Below are 23,270 nucleotides of genomic sequence, written 5' to 3'. Positions count from 1 at the left end.
GATGTATATTAACCTGTCGGTCCTTTAACCAAAGAAGATATATACATAAAAGACTTAGAAAACACAAACCAAGATATTACAATGTACAAACATATAAGGACTCTAGTTTCCTGCAATCCTTTCATGGCAAAAAGCCATTCCATGAATGGGCATGACATTCTATATGGGCACTAAAATGGAAAACACTATCCTGGTTCTTGGTCTAACGTGCCTTGCCTTTGGTTTTCAGAATATCGTCCAGTAATAGATGTTGCTGGAGACTTCCCTTTCAATTTTGTTGATATCAATATTCATATGTTGTAAAAGTAAACAGATGCATGCTCATATCAGAGCTCTAGCTAGCTCCCTATGAAAGATCACTCAAATGATTTTTACTCATTTGGTGAGCAGAGATTGTTTTCTAGTTTTCATTTTTGTGTCTTTAAAAAGAAAGAAACAAACAAACACGTATCACGGCGCAAGACGGAACCCCCCCTCCCCTCCAACAGCCCCTAGGTTAGGGCTACCACCCCTGATGAGTAGTCTCTATTGAGCTCAAGCCAACTACACCTCTACCGAGAGGTAGAGCATTCTAAGGACTTACTCACATGACTCAACAACCAGCATTGCAACCTCTACCAAACCCATACTGACCCAAGCAAGGAACCAGAACCACGACAAGCCCGCTGATAACACTCACACTGAGCCAGACCTCTGCAATCGACCCACGACCTAGGTAACAAAACCACAATTTCATACGTTAGCTACACATATTCTAGACCTTACTCACCACCTAGGATTATCTGCTTGTTATAACTAAAAGAAAAATGTATGCTAAGCTCTGATACATGCATTGTATAATCATAGTTGAAATCTTTTAATACCTGCTATTATGCATATGGTAAACCTATTGTGGGTTTGGAGCACGCAAAAAAAAAAAAAAGAATAATAAAAAAAAAAGAAACAAGCAAATAAATAAATGCGACAATGCTTTGGTGTTAAAATGTTATCTTAATATAGAAGAGAACGGATGATTCAGTTATCCCTTTGTTGAAATGTCACAATTATATAAATATAGAATGCACAGAGACAAATATGCTATATAACTTTTTTATATGATCACAAAATTAACTTTCTAACAAAACAAGCGACAGACAATCACCACCAGGTGATTGCAGGTCACATAATGTCACATCTGGTATGTAGTGGGGTAGTGCACATATGGTATCTGACACTGCTGAAAAGAACTGCACAAAATATACTAAAAATATATATATATTTATCTTTATTAGGGTAGGAGGACAAATATATATTTATATAACATTGTAAATAATGACAGAAAATTCTTATTTTTGGTCATCATTTTAAGTGTCACAATTTTGACTAGTTAATAACCTTTCTGAACAAAGTATTTATTTCTACAGTCAAAACCTATAAGGGTTATATTGATGTTAAATGCATCACAGATCTAATTTCAACAGGGATTACGTGACACCTTTCTTAAACGAAAATAACCTCCATTCTGATTCTGATTTAGTATCATTGATCCCAAGTCCAATTATTACCAGCTAGCCTATAACACATCATACTGGTGATAACAGTAATGTTGACCCTTATTTTCACTATAACAGGAACGCTGTCTCTATGAAATTATTTTATGTTTCCTGTCCATCTTTTTTACTTGAGTCACCAATTTACTCCAAGTAAATATAGGATACAATTCCAACTCTACCTTTAGTTTACGGCTAAACCTCAATGTTAAAGTATTAAAACATATTAGTACTATATATTTTGTGTTTGCTTTTCTTATTTTTACATATGTTTTTATTTAATTTTACACATTAAAATAATTGTACATATCAATATGTATAGAATGTAACAATAACAATATTAATAATACAATAAATTAATAATAAAATAAAAATGAAAAACAAAAACTAACAAAGAAAAAAACAGTCATATTAGTACCATAAAACTGCCTCTAGTAACACAGAAACATAGAATGTGATGGCAGATAAGAACCATTCGGCCCATCTAGTCTGCCCAATTTTTAAATACTTGCATTAGTCCCTGGCCTTATCTTATAGTTAGAATAGCCATATGTCTATCCCACGTATGCTTAAATTCCTTCACTGTGTTAACCTCTACCACTTCAGCTGGAAGGCTATTCCATGTATCAACTACCCCTCTCAGTAAAGTGATACTTCCTCATAATATTTTTAAACCTTTGCCCCTCTAATTTAAGACTATGTCCTCTTGTTGTGGTAGTTTTTCTTCTTTTAAATATAGTCTCCTCCTTTACTGTGTTGATTCCCTTTATGTATTTAAATGTTTCTATCATATCCCCCCTGTCTCGTCTTTCCTCCAAGCTATACATGTTAAGATCCTTTAACTTTTCCTTGTAAGTTTTATCCTGTAATCCATGAACCAGTTTAGTAGCCCTTCTCTGAACTCTCTCCAAAGTATCAATATTATTCTGGAGATACGTCTCCAGTATTGCGTACAATACTCTAACTGAGGTTTCACCAGTGTTCTGTAAAATGGCATGAGCACTTTCCTTTTTCTACTGCTAATACCTCTCCCTATACAACCAGGCATTCTGCTAGCATTTTCTGCTGCTCTATTACATTGTCTGCCTACCTTTAAGTCATCAGAAAAAATCACCTGTAAATCCCTTTTCTTAGATGTTGAGGTTAGGACTATCAAATATTCTGTACTCTGCCCTTGGGTTTTTATGTCCAAGATGCATTATCTTGCACTTATCCACATTAAATGTCAGTTGCCACAACCTTGACCATTTTTCTAGTTTACCTAAATCATATGCCATTTGGCTTATCCCTCCTGGAACATCAACACTGTTACATATCTTCTGCAACTGTCACTAGTCTAATACTATCCTTACCTTTTTGTGTCATTTTACCCCACTCCCTCTAGCATGTAAGCTCATTGAGCAGGGCCCTCAACCCCTCTGTTCCTGTGTGTCCAACTTGTCTGGTTACAACTACATGTCTGTTCATCCACCCATTGTAAAGCGCTGCGGAATTTGACGGCGCTCTATAAATATCATAATAATAATAATAATATCTTAGTATCATCAGCAAAAAGACACACCTTACCATCAAGACTTTCTGCAATATCACTAATAAAAATATTAAAGAGAATGGGTCCAAGTACAGATCCCTGAGGTACCCCACTGGTGACAAGCCCATGCTTCGAATATACTCCATTGACTACAACCCTCTGTTGCCTTTCACTCCACCACTGCCTTACCCATTCAACAATATTGGAATCCAAACTTAAAGATTGCAATTTATTGATACGCCTTCTATATGCAACAGCATCTTAAGCCTTACTGAAATCAAGGTAAGCAATGTCTACTGCACCACCCTGATCTATAATTTTAGTTACCCAATCAAAAAAATCAATAAGATTAGTTTGGCATGATCTCCCTGAAGTAAGCCCATGTTGTCTCTGATCTTGAAATCTGTGTGATTTTAGATGTTCAACAATCCTATCCTTTAACTTGGTTTACATTAATTTCTCCACTACTGAAGTAAGGCTTACTGGCCTATAGTTGCCCGACTCCTCCCTATTACCTTTCTTGTGAATGGGCACAACATTCGCTAACTTCCAATCTTCTGGGACCACTCCTGTTATCAATGATTGGTTGAATAAATCTGTTAATGGTTTTGCTAGTACACCACTAAGCTCTTTTAATAATTTTGGGTGTATTCCATCAGGTCCCATTGACTTATTTGTCTTTACTTTTGACAGTTGAAATAGAATCTCTTCCTCTGTAAACTCACATGTAACAAATGACTAATTTATCCTTTTCCCTAACTGAGGCCCCTTTCCTTCATTTTCATCTGTAAATACTGAACAAAAATATTCATTAAGGCAGTCAGCTAGACCATTATCCTCATCTACATACCTTCCTTCTTTTGTTTATAATATAACTAAGCCTTGTTTTACTTTCCTTTTCTCATTTATGTATCTAAAAAAATATTTTGTCAGTTTCTCTTTAACGCGTGTTACAAGTCATGAAGCTTCTTGATTCATTTTTAATAACAATCTATTTGATGTATAGGCTGACATATAGTTTACACTGGCACTGGTCATGCATCTAGTGCTTCTCTGAGATAAGAAAAGGGAATTGAGGGGCACACGCAGAACATACTTTTCTCGGCAGTGGTGCTGCCGTAAAGGTCCAAATATATACAAAGCACAGACTGTGCACATACATAAATTACAGTTTTAAATATTCCAAGCTTACTTAAAATCACCTACCGTAACAAAAAAGTATGGGCTGTTTTGTTAAACCATATAGTTAGCCATATCTTGTTAAGCCTACCTTAAGTAAAGTGTTTCTTTAATGGCGGACAAAACTAAAAAATGCATTAAAGTTGTTTTGGTGTCATGAGTGTCCCTCATTGATAAAATGTAACATATACATCCATCCAACGTCAATTTTCTATAGTGTTACATTCTCTCTGGTGAATGGTTAGTGTGGATCATTAACACTCCCCACTGCAGAAACATGGTTTAACATGTTCATTAGTGGAACTCGTTTAATACATTCGTGAGCCTCCAGCTGAGGAAAGCTCGCCTGTTAACTCACCATTTTATGATAACTAAATGGCCACTGGGACGCTGTTTGTATCACTGTTTAATTTGCTTTCTTTCTTTCTTTTTGAACTGTAGCTTAAAATAAAACTGCAACATTCAAATTGATTAGATGTAATTTCTCATTTACATTTGTTTTATTTGGTATTTTATATATTTGTGGCATGCTATACACTTTTTAGATGTTGAATATGTCATGTTAATAATTGACACACTGACATGCATTGGGTTGAAAGAGAGACACCTTTATTACGTGTATTTTTGATTTATTGAGGTGTTAATATTTTTTATTGATTTAATATAAACATATGCCGAGGCTGATGTTGGTTTAATAGGGTATAATTGCATTTTGTGCCACGAGAGAGAGTACAAAAAAAGTTTAGTGGAGCTGTCCTTTAGAAAGCGTACACCGACAAATACCCACGGGCAATAACGGGTTCTGTAAGCCGTACTTCAGTAGTGGGGAAAGTAATGGAAACCATGTTAAAGGATAGGATTGTTGAACATCTAAAATCCCACGGATTTCAAGATCAGAGACAACATGGGTTTACTTCAGGGAGATCATGCCAAACTAATCTTATTGATTTTTTTGATTGGATAACTAAAGTAATAGATCAGGGTGGTGCAGTAGACCGCTTACCTTGATTTCAGTAAGGCTTAAGACGCTGTTGCACATAGAAGGCTTATCAATAAACTGCAATCTTTAAGTTTGGATTCCAATATTGTTGAATGGGTAAGGCAGTGGCGGAGTGAAAGGCAACAGAAGGTTGTAGTCAATGGAGTATATTCGAAGCATGGGCTTGTCACCAGTGGGGTACCTCAGGGATCTGTACTTGGACCCATTCTCTTTAATATTTTTATTAGTGATATTGCAGAAGGTCTTGATGGTAAGGTATACAGAGAAAGGATTGGGGGCACACCCGAGACCTGCATTTTGCATGAAAGGTGCTGCCGCAGTGACCAAACTTCATAATGAGAAAAGAAATAGTCGCGGCGCACTCACACTACAAAAATTATAATACAAAGAAGGCAACTAAAATGCCTATCTAAGAATAAATATAGGGATTTGGTTCCAACATATGGCCATATGTTGGAACCAAATCCCCATATTTATTCTTAGATAGGCATTTTAGTAGCCTTCTTTGTATTATATTTTTTGTAGTTTGATGGTAAGGTATGTCTTTTTGCTGATGATACTAAGATATTATTATTATTATGATATTTAAGAGCGCCGTCAAATTCTGCAGCGCTTTACAATGGGTGGATGAACAGACATGTAGTTGTAACCAGACAAGTTGGACACACAGGAACAGAGGGGTTGAGGGCCCTGCTCAATGAGCTTACATGCTAGAGGGAGTGGGGTAAAATGACACAAAAAGGTAAGGATAGTATTAGACTAATGGCAGTTGCAGAAGATATGTAACTGGGTTGATGTTCCAGGAGGGATAAGCCAAATGGAAAATGATTTAGGTAAACTAGAAAAATGGTCAGGGTTGTGGCAACTGACATTTAATGTAGATAAGTGCAAGATAAGTGTACGCAGTACTGGAGACCGTATCTTCAGAAGGATATTGATATTAGTAGCTAGAACAATCTATAACTACAAATGTAATCACAACAAAATGGAACTTTGCCATATACGCTGCTCATTCAAGCCGGTACTGAACTTCACAGAGATCTGATTTAAGAGTCAAGAATTTTTGGGGGGCGGGGCCGGGCCGCCGAGCTGAGCGGTCGCAGGACAGCTCGGCTCCTGCAAACAGAGGCACATATAGCCTATAAATCGAGATTTTGGGGGGATTTACCTGCCAACAACTGTGACCCTCGAAATAACCGGGCTACCTGAGCTGAGGAGAGGCTTGCTCTCGGAGTTCTAGTCCCTCGGAGGATGGGGCCCACTGCATCAAGCGGGACCTATGCTGGCGGTGAGTAAAGCGGACGGCCGCCGCAACACTATCCTGCCCGACGGAACCAGACACACGTGGACTACCTGCGGACCCGGTCCTGTCCCCCCACCCCCTCTGGACCGGGGGGGGGGGGGGGGGAGGTGATCCCGGTCCAAGCCATGAAGCTAAACTTGGATGCACTGACATGCAGACCCAAGACCCGCGTCTAAGATGGCGGAGACCATGTGCGCAGGACCTGCAACACAGAGGACAAGGCGGACGGCAGCCACCACCTGGTCTGGCACACGGGGCAATAAGCGACAACGGACCATTACCAGGCAACGGTCCCCACACCCGGAGACAACCCTGGCGCTCGTCAATCACCACGCACGTGGATGCCACTGCCGAGAGGCCCGCTCACTCTTCATCTGAGCTGGGCGCTCACCGGGAGGAACCCCTCCACAGCCCGCCATAACCCCAGGGAGAAGCTCGAGATCCGGTGGAACCCAGGGCCCACGATCCTGGTGATGGGATCAATGGCAAAAGGGCGCGAGCACCTATTAAGGCCTCAGGCCGAAGACAAGCGCCCCTCGGGCACAGAGGAGCCACGGCAATGGATATAGCGCTGAAACCCGCGCCAACAGCGCCCGATGAAGGAACCGGGGAACCGTGCAAACCAGGTCAGAAGGGAAGGCACATGAAAAAGCAGACTGCCAATGCATAGTCGTGGGTTGGAACATATGGGTAACCGACACCCACCTGTGCCATGCTCCACTAGGACAGACTGGTGTTTACATAGCTTCTGTGATGAACTGATGCGACCGGATTCCGTGCTATTGTTGTGCCTGTGCATGCTATGCCTGGCGTGGACATTAACCAGCAGGGCTTCACTTGATGAGTACCTTCGTTAAGAGTACTGTGTTTTGTTTTATGATTTATAGTTTGACCGCTAACAGCATACTTACACCATCAAGCAGACATCGCTAGTGCTAGCCACACAGAGGTATACTCTGTTGAATCTTTATCAAGTATCCAGAAGTAGCTAGCATGAGGGCCAGACTATACTTACGCTTTGCATGCCAGCCACTGACTTAGAATACACATAACAAGACACACCACGCCAGCTCAGCTCACACAGCTCAGCTCAGCCGCTCCTAGGGTCTGACAACGACGGGCATACAGCAGGAACATAATTCGACCAGCCTGTTCATAGTTATACCTATTCAATAACGCTGAAGCGACAACCACTGCCTGACTTACCAACCATGTGCCTGACGCGGGCCTGTGACCCTCTATAGTCTTGCATTATCCTTTATACCACTTAACCTGACAGGCAATACATTCGAGTAAACCCACAGTATTTGTACCAATTTGCCAATATCACACAAGCCGAGCTAACCAGACATAGCAATTAAAATATAAAATGAAGCAGACATTCATGTGAATATGTATCGATGTTAACGAAAATCTATTGCTTCAATAAAAAACAGATTAAAAAAAAGAGTTAAGAATAAAAAAAAAAATATATATATATATAGAGACTAGTCTTTTGTTACAATGTTTTGCACCTATATATATATATATATATATATATATATATATATATATATAGGTGCAAAACATTGTAACAAAAGACTAGTCTCTTGTCTCTTTGACTTTTACAAATTCTGAATGCTTGTACCATCACATTTAAATCTGAATGAAAAGTTGTCAATATGAAAATATAGTTTTCTACTTCTAACCCTAACAGCAAATATTGGAATACAATACATAATTAAACTAATAACCTTGCCAATGTGTTTGTTTCACTTGGTAGATGAGAGCCACAGCACATTTATTTTTTGCACTTTTATTCAGCTACTTGTGACCTTTGTCAGGCTAGCTGTCAATTTCCCATCACGACATAAGACTTTAATCTTTCATTCTCTGCTCATAATTGTCCAATAAGAGGACTGACTGTGTTAGGAGATTGGATAGAGTGATTAAGTATACGCTATACTTTGATTTTTAGAAATGAAATAAGGGATGGCTGATTGTGGAGTGTGACACAAACCATCAATTTACAATCACTGATAATTTCATTTCCAAGAGCTCATTTATCTTTTTGTATCATTTTAGGCTATAGTTTCAAAATCGCTATAGAATTATGAAGTATATTATATATGTATGGGTTTCCCCTTTTTCTTGCACTATTTTAAAAACTCTGCTTTTTAAAGAATGGGTTGTGATGCAAATTTATAATTTCAATGGGCAGTTTTTGATTTAGACTCTTGTACTCCCAGACAGTTGCATCATCTACGTATTTACTCCTCGTAATGAACAAGTACGAATGCACAGACCACATCCGTGCATCCAGGACATACACTGATCCGCCACATCATTAAAACCACTGACAGTTGAAGTGAGTAACATTGATTATATTGTTACAGTGACACCTGTCAAGGGATGGGATATGTTAGGCAGCAAGTGAACAGAGCGTTCTTGAATTACGTTTGTGGGAAGCAGGAAAAATGGGTAAGTGAAAAGTGACAAGGGCCAAATAGTGATGGCTAGATGCAATATAAAAGTAACTTAACAGCAATGCGTATATTGTGGAAATAGTGCAACATTGGCTTACTTAAGACAGAAAAGAGGTGGTTTAGGAGTCAAACCAATTTGTTTACGCAGTCCTAGTCACACATCTCCTACTTGTGACTCATACAGTCACACACGTCTTGCTTTATGATCCGTTAGTTGCCTGCTAATGAAAAGCAGCCTCCTGAGTGTGGTTAAATAATAATAATAATAAAAAAGATGACGTCAAAACTTCACAAGAAAAATAAAAAAATAAAAAGGTAATTCTTTGAAACCTGCAGACTTGGCTACACTACCAGAGAAGCACGTTTGGGGTCCTATTCTAGTTCAAAATGAGTATGTCAATATTTACCAATATTTATTTTCATGAGTTTCGTTTATAGCTTCTACTGTGCTCATTTTGTCCACAATGCTACTCTGAAAAAACCATTAGATTATTAAGAAGTAGTACTGGGCAAAGCGAGGGTAGATCAGATTTGCTTCAGAACTTGCAGAAGTGATAAGATTTTATAAATTTAGGAAAATAATTAATGATAATATAATATAAGATTATAATAAAACTGACAAATGCTAACTTTTATTTTCTCTTCAATTAACTGCCGTTATCAACTGGATAAAAAAAGATAATGTGTATTTTTTTCATCTACACTTTGCCTTCAAATTAGTTATTAGTGCTTGCTGTAGAGGTTTATCTCACAATAATTAGATCTAAATAAGCCAAATAGTCAGAAGTGGTTCTATTCTTCGTATAACATGACCCAAGTTCTATTCAATGCATGTCAAAACTCCAGAAGGTATCTCTCTGCTGACATGCTACGTCTTCAGTTGATGAGGACTGTCGATCTAGACAGAATTAAATGGACAGAGAGATCAATATTGTTCTGATCACTCAATTAAGACACTTTACAGTGTAGAGGTCTGCTTGGCACTTGACAAGTCACGTCTGGCAGCAGCTATCAAGTAACTGCTTGACAAAGCCTGCTTCTGTACAGATTACATGGCAAGTCTTCTGTTTTCTAACCTGATGGACATCAAACTGGAGACACGTAAAGGGCCGCGTTTATTACACGTGGGTATAACTAGAGATGCAGTGCCCTCCTCTAATATTGGCACCCTTCGTAAATATGGGCAAAGAAGGCTGTGAAAAATGTATTTATTGCTTAACCTTTTATTCAACAACAAAATATACATACTCTGCACTCAGTGATATCAAGCATTTGCAAACACAACACAAGTTTATCAAAATCGAAATATTTTTAAAGCGGCACTGTCATGCCGAATTTACCTTTCCCCAATCGCTTCCTCTTCTCTCCCTCTCTCAGGATCTGTCCTTCATTTCTTCCTATCTGCTCTAGTTTTCTTTAAAACATAAGACAAAGTACACTTGGCCAGCTTTGACCCAGTGGAGGAGCTAAGTCCGCTCCATTTCCTGTGATCAAAGCAATTTTCCCACAATATTCACCTTCCTCATGCTGCTTGATTCAGCATTCGAACGCCGGCGAAACTACCGAATTTTATCCTAACAGAATGAGACCAGGTTGTCCATTCGGATTAGGACGCAATTCAGTACTTTTTGTCCTGATTGGAATTTCATTAGAAATAATGAAACTCCGATCATATTCATGCCGCAGCTGCATCTTGCAGTCGCTTAGTAAATAGCTCTCAAATACCGTGGGACAAAATTGGTCTTTAAGCCAAATTTACTAATGCTAAGTAAAGAGTACGTAGTATTAGTAAGTAATGTGCCCCTACTCGTTATACCACTAGTAGGGGCATATCTACAATAGAGTGAGCAGCCAGTGGCTGTTGTGAAAGCTCCCTGTCTGCCCAGGCGCCGGAAGGGAACTGTAAATACTTCCTTCCGGCACTGAGGCCGCGCAGGTGAACCACAAGCTTGCAGGACACCTAGTAAAATCTGTTCTGCTTGCTCCCCACCCCTATTCCACTGAGCACGCCTCCAGTCCGCCCACATACAGCAGAGCACGCCTCCAGCCCGCAGAGCACGCCTCCAGCCCGCCCCATACCGCAGAGCACGCCTCCAGCCAAGCTCCTAACTTTTTAAGCTTGCTCTTAGATTTAAAGCAAATTTGTCAAGCCCTGTTCTAAAAAAGTGCCCCTTAGTGGGCCTCCTATAACAATACAGAGGTGGGAGAGGGGGACACACATAGTGTCACCCCAAGAACCCCAACTCGTGCACTAAGAGTGGAGACCACTAAACTAAACGGGGGACCTAGTGTCCTCCCTCGGCCCCAACCCAAGATACAATAGAGGGGGACCTACTGCATCCCGCCCCCACCCATAAGCGGCAGGTGGCAGCCCTTAAGTTACAGTTGGGGGGACCTATTGTCCCCGCTCCCCCCCCCATCCATGGGTGGCGGCCCGAGTTAAAAAGGGGGAGGGACCCTTGCCCCTAATTACACCCTCAAATAAAAAAAAAAGCTTACCTACGCCACTCACCCTAAAAATAGTGAGGGGGGAATCAATAAACATAAACTATACTTACCATTAGATGTCTTCTTTCTTCTTAAACCTTATTTTTCCAGCCTCAAAAAGGACAAATAAAAATCCATAATTCCCGTTGAATTTATGCAAGATCTTTAGCTATCTAACCTTTCCAGCATCACCAATTTGACAAAGTCTTTCTGTGACACATTTGTCTACCAATTCAGTTAGGACAGAGAATAGATACAGTTTCTAGCTAATTAAAGTTTGACCATCACACTGCATGATTGCATCCCTCTAAAATGATTTTGATATAAAATCAGAGCAAGCAACAGAGTCAATCGGTTTTGCTTGTACAGCTACATTTTAAGTTTTACCACAAGCGAAACACTGATTCACCCATGTCGAGTGAAGAGAGTGAATGAGCAAAATATTGTACTCATGTCACGTAACTGATGGCTTTCTGGGAGGTAAGAAGACAGTATACCACTCAGTATGTCAGGCTAATGGTAAGAACGACATCACCAAACACTCAATTACTGCTAAAAATGCAGCAATGCACACATTTTCAGAAAATAAGTGTATCCATTAAAACCGTACCTGTTAACCCCTACAGGACCAACAACATGTCAGGACTGTCACAAGAAGTGAAATACCTATCCCTGATACCAAATGGATCAAATACAATGCTGTTTACAACACTGTTATTAAATCAGTCCCTCGGGATAAGTCATTAGATTTAAATTCAATTCCTCACAATATTTAAACACAAAATAACATGTAACATATTTAACTTTAACTAAAGATTCCCCATACCTTTTAGCAGTCCAAAAAATGAGAGAACGCTCAATTTTGCCAACGTTGGGAACAACTTCCATGTTTTGGTGTTGTTACGTATGTGGGAACTAAACTGGGTAGCACATCTTCAAAGTTATTTGGGACGCACTAAGCTAACTCAAGGCATTTATAGTTCTGCCTTCCAAAATATCAATAGGGCAAAGAGGGATACGTGACTATTAAAGGAACACTATAGTTACCAGAATCTCTACAGCTTAGCGGTTCTGGTGTCTATAGCAAGCCTCTGCAGGCTCGGCACTGTAAACGCTGCCTTCACAGAGAAAAAGCAGTAGTAATACCTGTAGGTGCAGTCACTCAGATAGCCACTAGAGGTGTTTCCTATTTCATTCAGCTTATTCAATGCATCTCTGTTAAGAGATGCGAATTGTTGTAGTGCAGTGTTTTGCTGCACATGCGCATTTGCGTCCCAATACTTTCCTATGGAAAAGTATTGGTTATCTCAGCCATGGAGGCAGAGCCAGCTACGGTGAGACTGGTGTGCAGATGGAGAAAAGGTACGTTTAAAACCTTTTAAGTCCACTTTGAGAAGGGGGGAGGAGGGGAACCTAAACTGCTACTTCAGCACTGTAGTATAAGAAAAACATGTTTGTATTCCTAAAATGATAATCTTATTTCAAGAGGGTGAGCGGTGGTGCGGCCAGGGGCTGTTCTGAGAAATTTTAGGTGACTTAATAATTTATACAACTAAAATGTAATTTAAAACAGTAAAAATGTAACTTATCTCAGACGGAATTCTAAACACATTTATTGTAGTTTAAAGACGCATTGTTGAGTATTACAGTGAAGCTCTGTTGTACTGATACACCAACAGTATGGAGCTCCTAAAAAAGAGACATTATAATAGAAGAGGGACAGAGGGATTTTGAGAGCTCCTGTCACAAAATTATGGCATTTTGACAGGAGGTCTCAAAATCCTGTCACAAAATTTGACAGCACAAAGCCCTGGTTCTTAAAGTGTTCTGCCTATGACCCAAAATAAGCGTATGTACTAATATCAGAACAATTGATAGACATGTAACATAAAACAAATGTTAGTGGGCCCCTTTTCTCTACTTTAAATCTTGTGACAGACATAAAGACAGAATCATACATTCTAACACAGATGCACATAATGCCACATTTCCTACCGATTCCTGCTCTTTATCCCACTTTACACATACTGTTCATTTAATAACAAGTATAATTTCATCCCATATGTCCTCATTACCTCCAACACTGTGAGCTATGAAAGCAGAACAGGGAACGGGCACAGGAGGAGGCTTATGGAGCCTCGTATTGCTAAGGCCTAGGTAAGTCTCAAGCCTTCTCAAACACCAATATGTAAATGCTAAAACTGCAGCAGCCCTGTCAGTATGCAGTACTAAGTTGGTGCCTGGAAATGTTTGAATGGAGGAGAGGAATATAAAAAAAATCATATTTTCAGGATCAAGGAATCCCTCCTGACTATAGTTTTATTAGCATTTACAAACACCTCCATTTATAAGCACATATTAAACAGTGACACAGCACACGCAATGATTAGCTGACAATTAGATTTATTAAGGATTCATTAGCCGACAATAAAATAGATCGCAGGAAATCCACACTGAATGTTCTACTCTGATTTTATATATTTTCATTTTAGGCTATCATATTGTTTTACTGATTTCACAAGGGAGGGGAAATTAGATTACAATGTCATGCATGCGGCGGATTTTAAATGACATTTTTAAATTATATTGTATAATTAAGTTTGGAGGTCTTACATTATTCTCCTGTAGTATTTTCAATTTCTTAATTTTTTTTTCTTACAATTTTTATTATTCAAATACATGTTTCTCTAAGTGGATAAAATATGTCACTCACAAGGAATGCGTGAGAAGTCACATATCTCATGCACTCCCCCATTTTATTTTAAGATGAGACAGTAAGCCGTAACAGAAACATTGGTTTTAAAATATAATAGTTGCCGGTGTTCTAATTTTTGCTGTAGCTGGACATAGCCACAATGATATGGGTAAATTAGAATAGCACTATATGTCAATAGGATTTTACTGTGGAAAAAAGTGCTCAGGATCACGTGGAAATGGTCCAAGCTGGTGCTCGGGAATATCAGTGGTAGAGTCCAGAGTGTGGTACGAAGATACAATCTAAGATATATCGAAGTAATGCCTAAGACTCTTAAGAAAAAAGTACCAAGGAGTGTAGGTAGGAGGCTATACCAATGTCTTGAATCAAAACACTTGACAAAGGCTCTGCAGCCGAAACGTCGGGTGTTTCTCCTGTTCATCTGTCAGGTAATATTGTACAGCAGTCTAATATTCCTTTTTGTGTTTGTATTTTTGCATGATCTGTATATGAATTTCTTTGTATATCTTAAGTATGTTAATTTGATTGTGCATGCTTTACGAATGAAGTTTTGTATTATTGCCAATAATATAGGCATACATAGAGTACATTGTATTTTGTTTGTATCTAATAAAATTAGAATTTTATTAAAGCTGGAGTGCGGGTATCTCCTTAAATATACATTGATATTATACCACTTGGTAGGAGTGGTTTTCTATACCCTTGGCACCCGTTACTTTATTGTACAGGCTGTACATTAGTTTCCCCTACTAATCTGTTTCTAATGTTTACTCCCTCCTCTGAGACAGCTCAGATCCACATCATTGCCTGTACAACTCCCTTGCGTGCCCTGCAGTGGTGCCTGGACTGGAGTGACGTCACACTACGGCTCTCGGGACCTCTACAGGGCATGCCAGGGGGAAATGTATAAAAAATGTAGAGGCCCATACCTTAGGTCCCTGTCAATCATTGTTATAAACTCTGGTCCACTGCACTTGCCAGTCAGCAAAGGTAAATCATACAGACAAGTGGAAATATTAAACAATGTTTCCCTTTCTCATTTGCAATGTCTGCCCTGGCTGTGCCTGGTTAGAACTGGATTCTAACGTCATTTGCTAAGTCTTTAATACATATGTAACAGAAAAACGTGCATCACATGAAAAGGTTAACACAAGCTACAGATGATTGATTTTTTTTTTTTTTTCAGTTATGCAATTTCTATAATATACTAATCAATACTATATTACATAGTAATGTTCATTTTATTACATTCAATTTAAAATACGCGACAGATTACAAAACGATGATGAGATTAATAACAACAATGGGCAGCTTCCCTTTAAATGCTAAGCTTCCCAAAATCCATGCAACATCTAAAACTGGGATCTCAAGACTACATATTTTCTTGGAGAGGTACGGCTACAAATCACCTTTTTAATTAGATGTAACTCGCGTTGTAAGGCTTTTTAGCAGGTCACCTGCATTGTGGAGAAGGGAAAACACAGACAGCCATAAGAACTCACCCTGTAGAGAGGATGGCACTTGTCCTTGAAGCATGGTGCCAAATGAGCATAGATCTGCAGGCTATAGTAATACGCAGCCAGCTGGAGAGATAAAGCTGAATGTGATTGCTTTTCAAAGCACTTGTTGGCATCCACCACCTGAAAAATATTCGACAGAGTTGGAATTGACTTGGCGAAGGAAAAGAGGCCAGCCTTTGATTTACAGCTTTCCCTTTTTTCTGGTGGAGTAGCTGTCGGGCTCCGTGTAATGGATTACAAGTGACTGAAGCTTGTCTAATTAACACCTTATCAAAATCTCTTTTACATAATCTTTTTATAATTGCCATAGAGTTTACCAAGTTCACACAGAGTTTCATTTGGTATTTATTTTTTCTTATCTATATTTATTATTTGATAATTTGTTGGAATTGTATTTTGTAGTAAAATGAAAAATATATAATATGCTTAATCAGAAACTTAAAGGGATCAATACTACTTAAATGCATTGTATAGCCTTTGTCCTTATTACAATGCTGTATTTGTTTGCATGTTCAAATCTTTATAGTTTTTGCAAAAATAAATTCATGTTTTGCAAAATGCTGCACCATAAGCCTGCCTCTTTGGACACACACCCTCACATTAGAAAAAGACTTCCTTATCAAAAATGTATGCACACAGCTCAGCCACTGACAGCCTTGAATCATCTAAACTACAAGGACACCGAAGGAGACATCAGGGAGATATGCAGTTTCTCTGACGGTCTGTAGCCAGGTTGTGAATTAAAAGCTGCACACTCGTTTCTGTTGGGGCTGAGACTGTGCATATACATTTTTTTTATAAGGAAGTCTTTTTTTCTGGAGTGAAGGGGCGTGACTAAGGAGGCAGTCTTACGGTGTAGCATTCTGTTAAACATTTATTTTGTGCAAAAACTATAAAGATTTGAGCTTGCAAAATAATACAGCATATTATTAAGGCCAAAATCTATCAAATGGATAAAAGTTGTATTGGTGTCCGGAGTGTCCCTTTAATTTTTAAGAAATAGGAGCACATTGTGTACATGTCTATAAGCTCACACTAGACAGGGGGATTCTGTCCATACAGGAGCACTTCAGCAGTGCTGTGCCCATTGACAGCCAGTATATATTTTTGCCACTGTGTTACTTGCCTGCCCCTCTCCAAACCCCCCAGTGAGGTGTGGCTGTTTTTTTTCTGGTCATTTAAAGCAATGTTGGCTGCTGGGTAGAATGTTTTTTACCGTGCCCCCCAGCCTAAGCGCTCTGTATAAAATAAAATCATCTCAATATGCATTGTCAATGGAGGAATAAAACTGCTCAGAAATATTTATGTTTTCCCCTGCATTTTCAACAATATCCTCAAAAAGGCTCAGTGTTGTTTCCATGATGAGCTGTTTTTATTATTCGAGTAATTGCTATGTATGAATTAATACGGTAAAATTAAAAATAATTATGCCAAGATTATGTAAAAGAGAATTTGGAAAATATGTTAATTAGTCAAGGTTTGGTCACTTCAGTGAAAGTAATGTGAACAGCTGGTTTCAGCTATTACTCCGTATTAGAAACTTGTTAACAAGAGTCACACATAAAGGAACAGGCTTGTACTATGCAGTTCAAATAACTGTACATGTACAGGCCAAAACACCCACCCCAAAAGGCACAGGGTGAATCCCCAAAAGGAACCTGCAAATATTAACAACCCTCACCCTGCGTTCCACTGTCTTCTTACTGCAGTAGTTATGGTTCCCCTCCCTGTTCTTCATTCTCCCCGCGGATTCTATTAGTGTTCTTCTCTCTCCACGCTAATGCTATTAGTGCTCCTCTATATCTCTCCACTGATACTGTTAGTGTTCCTCTCACTCCCTATTGATGCTATTCGTTTTCCTTCCTCTCTCCCCCCACCGATACTATTATTGTTCCTCTCTCTCCCCACTGATGCTATTAGTGTTCCTCTCTCTCCCCACTGATACTATTAGTGTTCCTCTCTCTCCCGCTGATACCATTAGTGTTCCTCTCTCTCCCCACTGATACTATTAGTGTTCCTCTCTCTCCCCGCTGATACTATTAGTGTTCCTCTCTCTCCCCACTGATACTATTAGTGTTCCTCTCTCTCCCCACTGATACTATTAGTGTTGGTCTCTCCCCACTGATACTATTAGTATTCCTCTCTCTCACCACTGATACTATTAGTATTCCTCTCTCTCCCCACTGATACTATTAGTGTTCCTCTCTCCCCGCTGATACCATTAGTGTTCCTCTCTCTCCCCACTGATACTATTAGTGTTCCTCTCTCCCCGCTGATACCATTAGTGTTCCTCTATATCTCTCCACTGATACTGTTAGTGTTCCTCTCACTCCCTATTGATGCTATTCGTTTTCCTTCCTCTCTCTCCCCGCCGATACTATTATTGTTCCTCTCTCTCCCCACTGATACTATTAGTGTTCCTCTCTCTCCCCACTGATACTATTAGTGTTCCTCTCTCTCCCCACTGATACTATTAGTGTTCCTCTCTCTCCCCGCTGATACCATTATTGTTCCTCTCTCTCCCCGCTGATACTATTAGTGTTCCTCTCTCTCCCCACTGATACTATTAGTGTTCCTCTCTCTCCCCACTGATACTATTAGTGTTCCTCTCTCTCCCTGCTGATACTATTAGTGTTCCTCTCTCTCCCTGCTGATACTATTAGTGTTCCTCTCTCTCCCCACTGATACTATTAGTGTTCCTCTCTCTCCCCACTGATACTATTAGTGTTCCTCTCTCTCCCCACTGATACTATTAGTGTTCCTCTCTCTCCCCACTGATACTAATAGTGTTCCTCTCTCTCCCCACTGATACTATTAGTGTTCCTCTCTCTCCCCACTGATACCATTAGGGTTCCTTTCTCTCCCCGCTGATACTATTAGTGTTCCTCTCTCTCCCCACTGATACTATTAGTGTTCCTCTCTCTCCCCACTGATACTATTAGTATTCCTCTCTCTCTTCGCTGATACTGTTAGTGTTCCTTTCTCTCCCCGCTGATACTGTTAGTGTTCCTCTCTCTCCCCGCTGATACTATTAGTGTTCCTCTCTCTCCCCACTGATACTATTAGTGTTCCCCTCTCTCCCGACTGATACTATTAGTGTCCCTCTCTCCCCACTGATACTATATGTGTTCCTCTACATATCTCCACTGATACTATTATTGTTCACTCTCTCAACACTGATACTATTAGTGTTCCTCTCTCTCCCTGCTGATACTATTAGTGTTACTCTCTCTCCCCACTGATACTATTAGTTTTCTTCTCTCTCCCCACTGATACTATCAGTGTTCCTCTATCTCCACTGATACCATTAGTGTTCATCTCTCTCCCCACTAATACCGTTAGCGTTCCTCTCTCTCCCCACTGATACCATTAGTGTTCCTCTCTCTCCCCACTGATACTATTAGTGGTCCTCTCTCTCCACTGATACCATTAGTGTTCCTCTCTCTCCACTGATACCATTAGTGTTCCTCTCTCCCCCCACTGATATTATTAGTGTTCCTCTTTGTCCCTACTGATGCTGATATTGTTACTCTCTCCCCACTGATATTATTATTGTTCCTCTTTGTCCCTACTGATGCTGTTATTAGTACTCTCTCCCCACTGATATTATTAGTGTTCCTCTCTCTCCTCGTTAATACTATTAGTGTTCCTCTCTCTCCCTACTGATGCAGTTATTGTTACATAGAAACATAGAATGTGACGGCAGATAAGAACCATTCGGCCCATCTAGTCTGCCCAATTTTCTAAGTACTTTCATTAGTCCCTGGCCTTATCTTATAGTTAGGATAGCCTTATGCCTATCCCACGCATGCTTAAACTCCTTTACTGTGTTAACCTCTACCACTTCAGCTGGAAGGCTATTCCATGCATCCACTACCCTCTCACTGCTGTTGTTATGGGTCCCCACTAATGCAGTTATGGTTCCCAACTCAAACTTATTAATGTTGATATTGCTCCCTTCTCTCACTGCTGCTGTTTTGGTCCCCATTCTCCTCAACGCTGTAGTTATGGTTTCCCCATTCTCCTTACTGATACTGCTATTGTTTTCCTCTCTCCCCATTGTTGCTATGTTTCCCATCTCTTCCTGCTGCTGTTGCTATGGATCCCATCTCTTCCTGCTGCTGTTGCTATGGATCCCATCGCTTCCTGCTGCTGTTGCTATGGTTCCCATCTCTTTTCGCTACAGTTTTCAAGGTTCTCCTTTCCTGCTAATACTGCTGTTTCTATTAATTTATATCGCTCTCTCTCCACTGCTTCCTTTTTATTTCCATCTTTAGTTTGTTTCCTTTAACCCCAGACAAAAAAAAAAAATGAGCATCGCTTATACAAGCTGTACATGTTTCAGATCGTATATAAAACATATAAAGTTACTCTGAATGAAGTATAAACACACCTGCGGTAATGCAAGCAAATAGGCGACGGACAAGGTGATATCATTTGGTAGCGTTTCACTTGCCAGCTGCAACAGAACTAGAAGGGAAAATAAAAGAATAATTAGCAGAATACGGCTCTATGCAATGTAACATTTATTAACTCTTACATACAATAATTATTAGCATATTTTAATCTGAACACTAGTAGCTATGATTCATACGCAGCTCATGGACGATGAATCTGTAACGTTGCCTTAGGATAATTGTTACACAAAATATTTTCCGCCAACATCTAAACACGAGGAAAACAGATGCTACAGCAGATTGTAGGAATATATCATTCACAAATGCAGTAGGTCATAAAATAAAATCAACCAAACCAAGCCACTCTCGGACTAGTTTGATGGGAAAATTCATTGATACGAGATAAAGGTTAATCTAGTGGGAAGTCTGGTGCTCTAAGTATTGTTGGACTGCTATTATTGGCAAACAAGGTGTTTGCAGAACGATCGCTGTCAATGTCACAGCTACTTAAAACATAGTTCCGGGTGGACAAAAGGTAGATTTTCCCTTTTAGATGATAGAGTTACATTTTCACAACAAGTGGTGGACTCACATTTGGCCTACTGAGTTAGAAAACCGTGCTCTGTCTGTCCATAAGTGGTTGGATGGGCATTAGGGGGTGCGTAGAGAGACAGATTATTATTAAAGTTTAGATTACTAAAAGAAAAATACATGGTGCATGTTTTACATAAAGATTTTTTTTTATTATTCCACTTTTGGCTACATACTTTGACATTTTCCTGAAAATGTCACTTTCAGAGTAAAACGAAAAAAAAAAAATACCTTTTATCTCCTCAAGTTAAACATGTTTTAGAACCCACGCTGTATGCTTTAGAACATTTACAGACAGTTGCATTTTTACTGGCAATAAAAAATTATTCCATGTCTGTCAAAAAAAAAAAGTTGTTTTAACGGGTCAATCCAAGCTCTAAGGAAGTAGTGTCATCACCAGGATCCCAGCTATCAGGTTTGAGATGCAGATTGTTATACAGAGAAGTAGACTTAATTCATAATTTCCGATGGTTATAAATGCTTTTTATTTTATTTTTTTATAATCTCAAGTTCAAATGTACAAGGTATCAGGACACGGTGTCACAGTTGTTTACTAGTTGGGAACAGATAAGGGAATTGTACATTTTAGGAGAAGATAGCCATATTGTAAAAATTGTCCAACTCGGTCATTTCAGCTAATCTGTGGTGAATTTCTTATAATTCGTGATGAGTTAAACATGACAGGAATGCCGCAGCAGAGGCGCAGATCTCACGTATGGGCAGGTTAGCACGATGGTATTGAAATGTATTTGTAGATTAATAGTTATGCTCCATGAATTTGCTTTCTGCCTCCAAGAAGGGTACATGCGCAACAGTTGCATTGCTTCAGCATAAATGCTATACAGGATTATACTAAAAGCAGCTGTGTGATACAAAAACAATCACAGGTAAAGTACTCTAGACCAGAAAGGAGGAGGAGATGGCCCCTGCAAGTTACAGCAAAGAAGGGGGTACTGTGCAGAAAGTCCTCACTCTACATTGTTTAAGTAGTCTAGGCTAGACAGGATTGCACCAAATACTTAGAAATGAAGCATGTTTTTGTTTCTGCATTTTTTTCATTCATATCCCAGCTTGCATAGTGTCAGGAATGGAGATACCCTAACATGCAAACCTAAAGGAAACCGTAAAGGAACAAGTATCGGTCCTTAGATTAGCTGGACTAGTGCCCAGTGGTGTATTTAGGATTTGGGCTGCCCTAGGCAGGACGGTGCTCGGATACACCCCTAACCCCCCCCCCCAATTTAAATTTCCCCCCACCCCTTCCTGTCAAGGCTGCACTTTGACAGACGCACACACTCATTGACACTCTCATATACACTGACAAACAATGACATACACACAGTGGTGTATCCTGGTTTTGTGCTGCCCTAGGAGAATAAATGAGAGACAGGTCTGTGATGACAGAGGTAGACAGAATCGAGAGTCAGGCCAGGGTCAAGATAACAGAGCACAAGAATAATCACACAAGCCGGTGGTCATAAAACCGTTAATCCAATATTAGTAATCCTCTTTGTCCCTACTGATGCTGTTATTTCAGGCAGCAAGGGCAAAGAAATAAGGACAACCAGGAAGTATAGATACCCTGTACTGGGTTGCGATTGGTTACAGAGGACCATGATGTCATACGTGTGTACAGATCATCAAAAAGTCCTACATAGACTGACATTATAAAAGGAGACCAATGGAATGGTTTCATGTCATATATGATGTCATAAACAGCACTAGCAAGCTTGGGATGAATGTGTGTGCATCTGAACACAGAAGATAAGTCATTTCTGTTATCGCACAGCACGGCGTGGGACAGGAATGGTGACACATAGTTGGCAAGGTTTGCGTAGGGAGAGACAGCTCATTGAGTTTTGCTTTGGCTCAAGCTTCAGGTATTTCTGTAAGTTAGGAATGCTCTTGGTGTGTAAAAATCAAAAGGGACTTTTTAAACACCAACTCCTTGGTTTATTTTGTACAGAAAGTGGTGTGGCACTCAGGGGACTAAGAGAGATAATCACAGTCCGACCTGGTACAGCGTGTAGGGGATCCACTATATCCAAAATCAATATAAAGCAGTAAACAGCTTCAATCCAGTTTATTACCAACAGCTATGGCTCAAATGTTGTATTTGTTTGCTGCGGTCCTGTGGGTTGTGATGAACCTTACTTGGATTTTTGTCAAGCACTGACAAATAGCGGTGAGCACTAGACTAAGTCACATGCTGCCCAAATGTGGATGTGTTTGGACATATAATGCAGCAGTTGCCCTTCATTAAAATAACTATATCGAATTTCACACAACAGATATAAAGCTACTGTTTCCCCACCTCACTGTACAAGGCAGCAAACTAGAATGCTCAATGTACAGTGACGTCACTCCGCAAACTTGAGATGTCAAATAACATTCATTAAGCTCATACATAACCTTTGCTGCTAGACACTGAACATTCATCTGCTGGTATAGAAACATAGAAACAGCAAATCTCTAACCCAAACCTACCATATCAGTTTTATCCTCTGAGTGCCTCTGTAATACATGCTGATCTGGTCACTGGCACTTAAAGG

At 39.7% G+C, this 23,270-nt stretch overlaps 1 protein-coding gene across 1 annotated transcript in view; it reads right to left on the bottom strand.

Annotated features, from left to right (window-relative positions):
- Positions 1–23,270, bottom strand: part of NBAS (NBAS subunit of NRZ tethering complex) — a 676,063-nt gene that overhangs the window by 343,899 nt on the left and 308,894 nt on the right. Inside the window, exons 39-40 of the mRNA XM_063442147.1 lie at positions 20,124–20,200; positions 15,713–15,850 (exon numbers count right to left, since the gene is read on the bottom strand). Of these exons, the coding sequence (XP_063298217.1) occupies positions 15,713–15,850; positions 20,124–20,200 (215 nt within the window). The remainder of the gene's footprint in view (positions 1–15,712; positions 15,851–20,123; positions 20,201–23,270) is intronic.

Source organism: Pelobates fuscus, chromosome 2 (assembly GCF_036172605.1).
Source record: "Pelobates fuscus isolate aPelFus1 chromosome 2, aPelFus1.pri, whole genome shotgun sequence".
NCBI classification, from domain to species: domain Eukaryota; kingdom Metazoa; phylum Chordata; class Amphibia; order Anura; family Pelobatidae; genus Pelobates; species Pelobates fuscus.
Note: the sequence above shows the minus strand (reverse complement) of the source record. Positions and strands in the feature narration are given on the sequence as shown.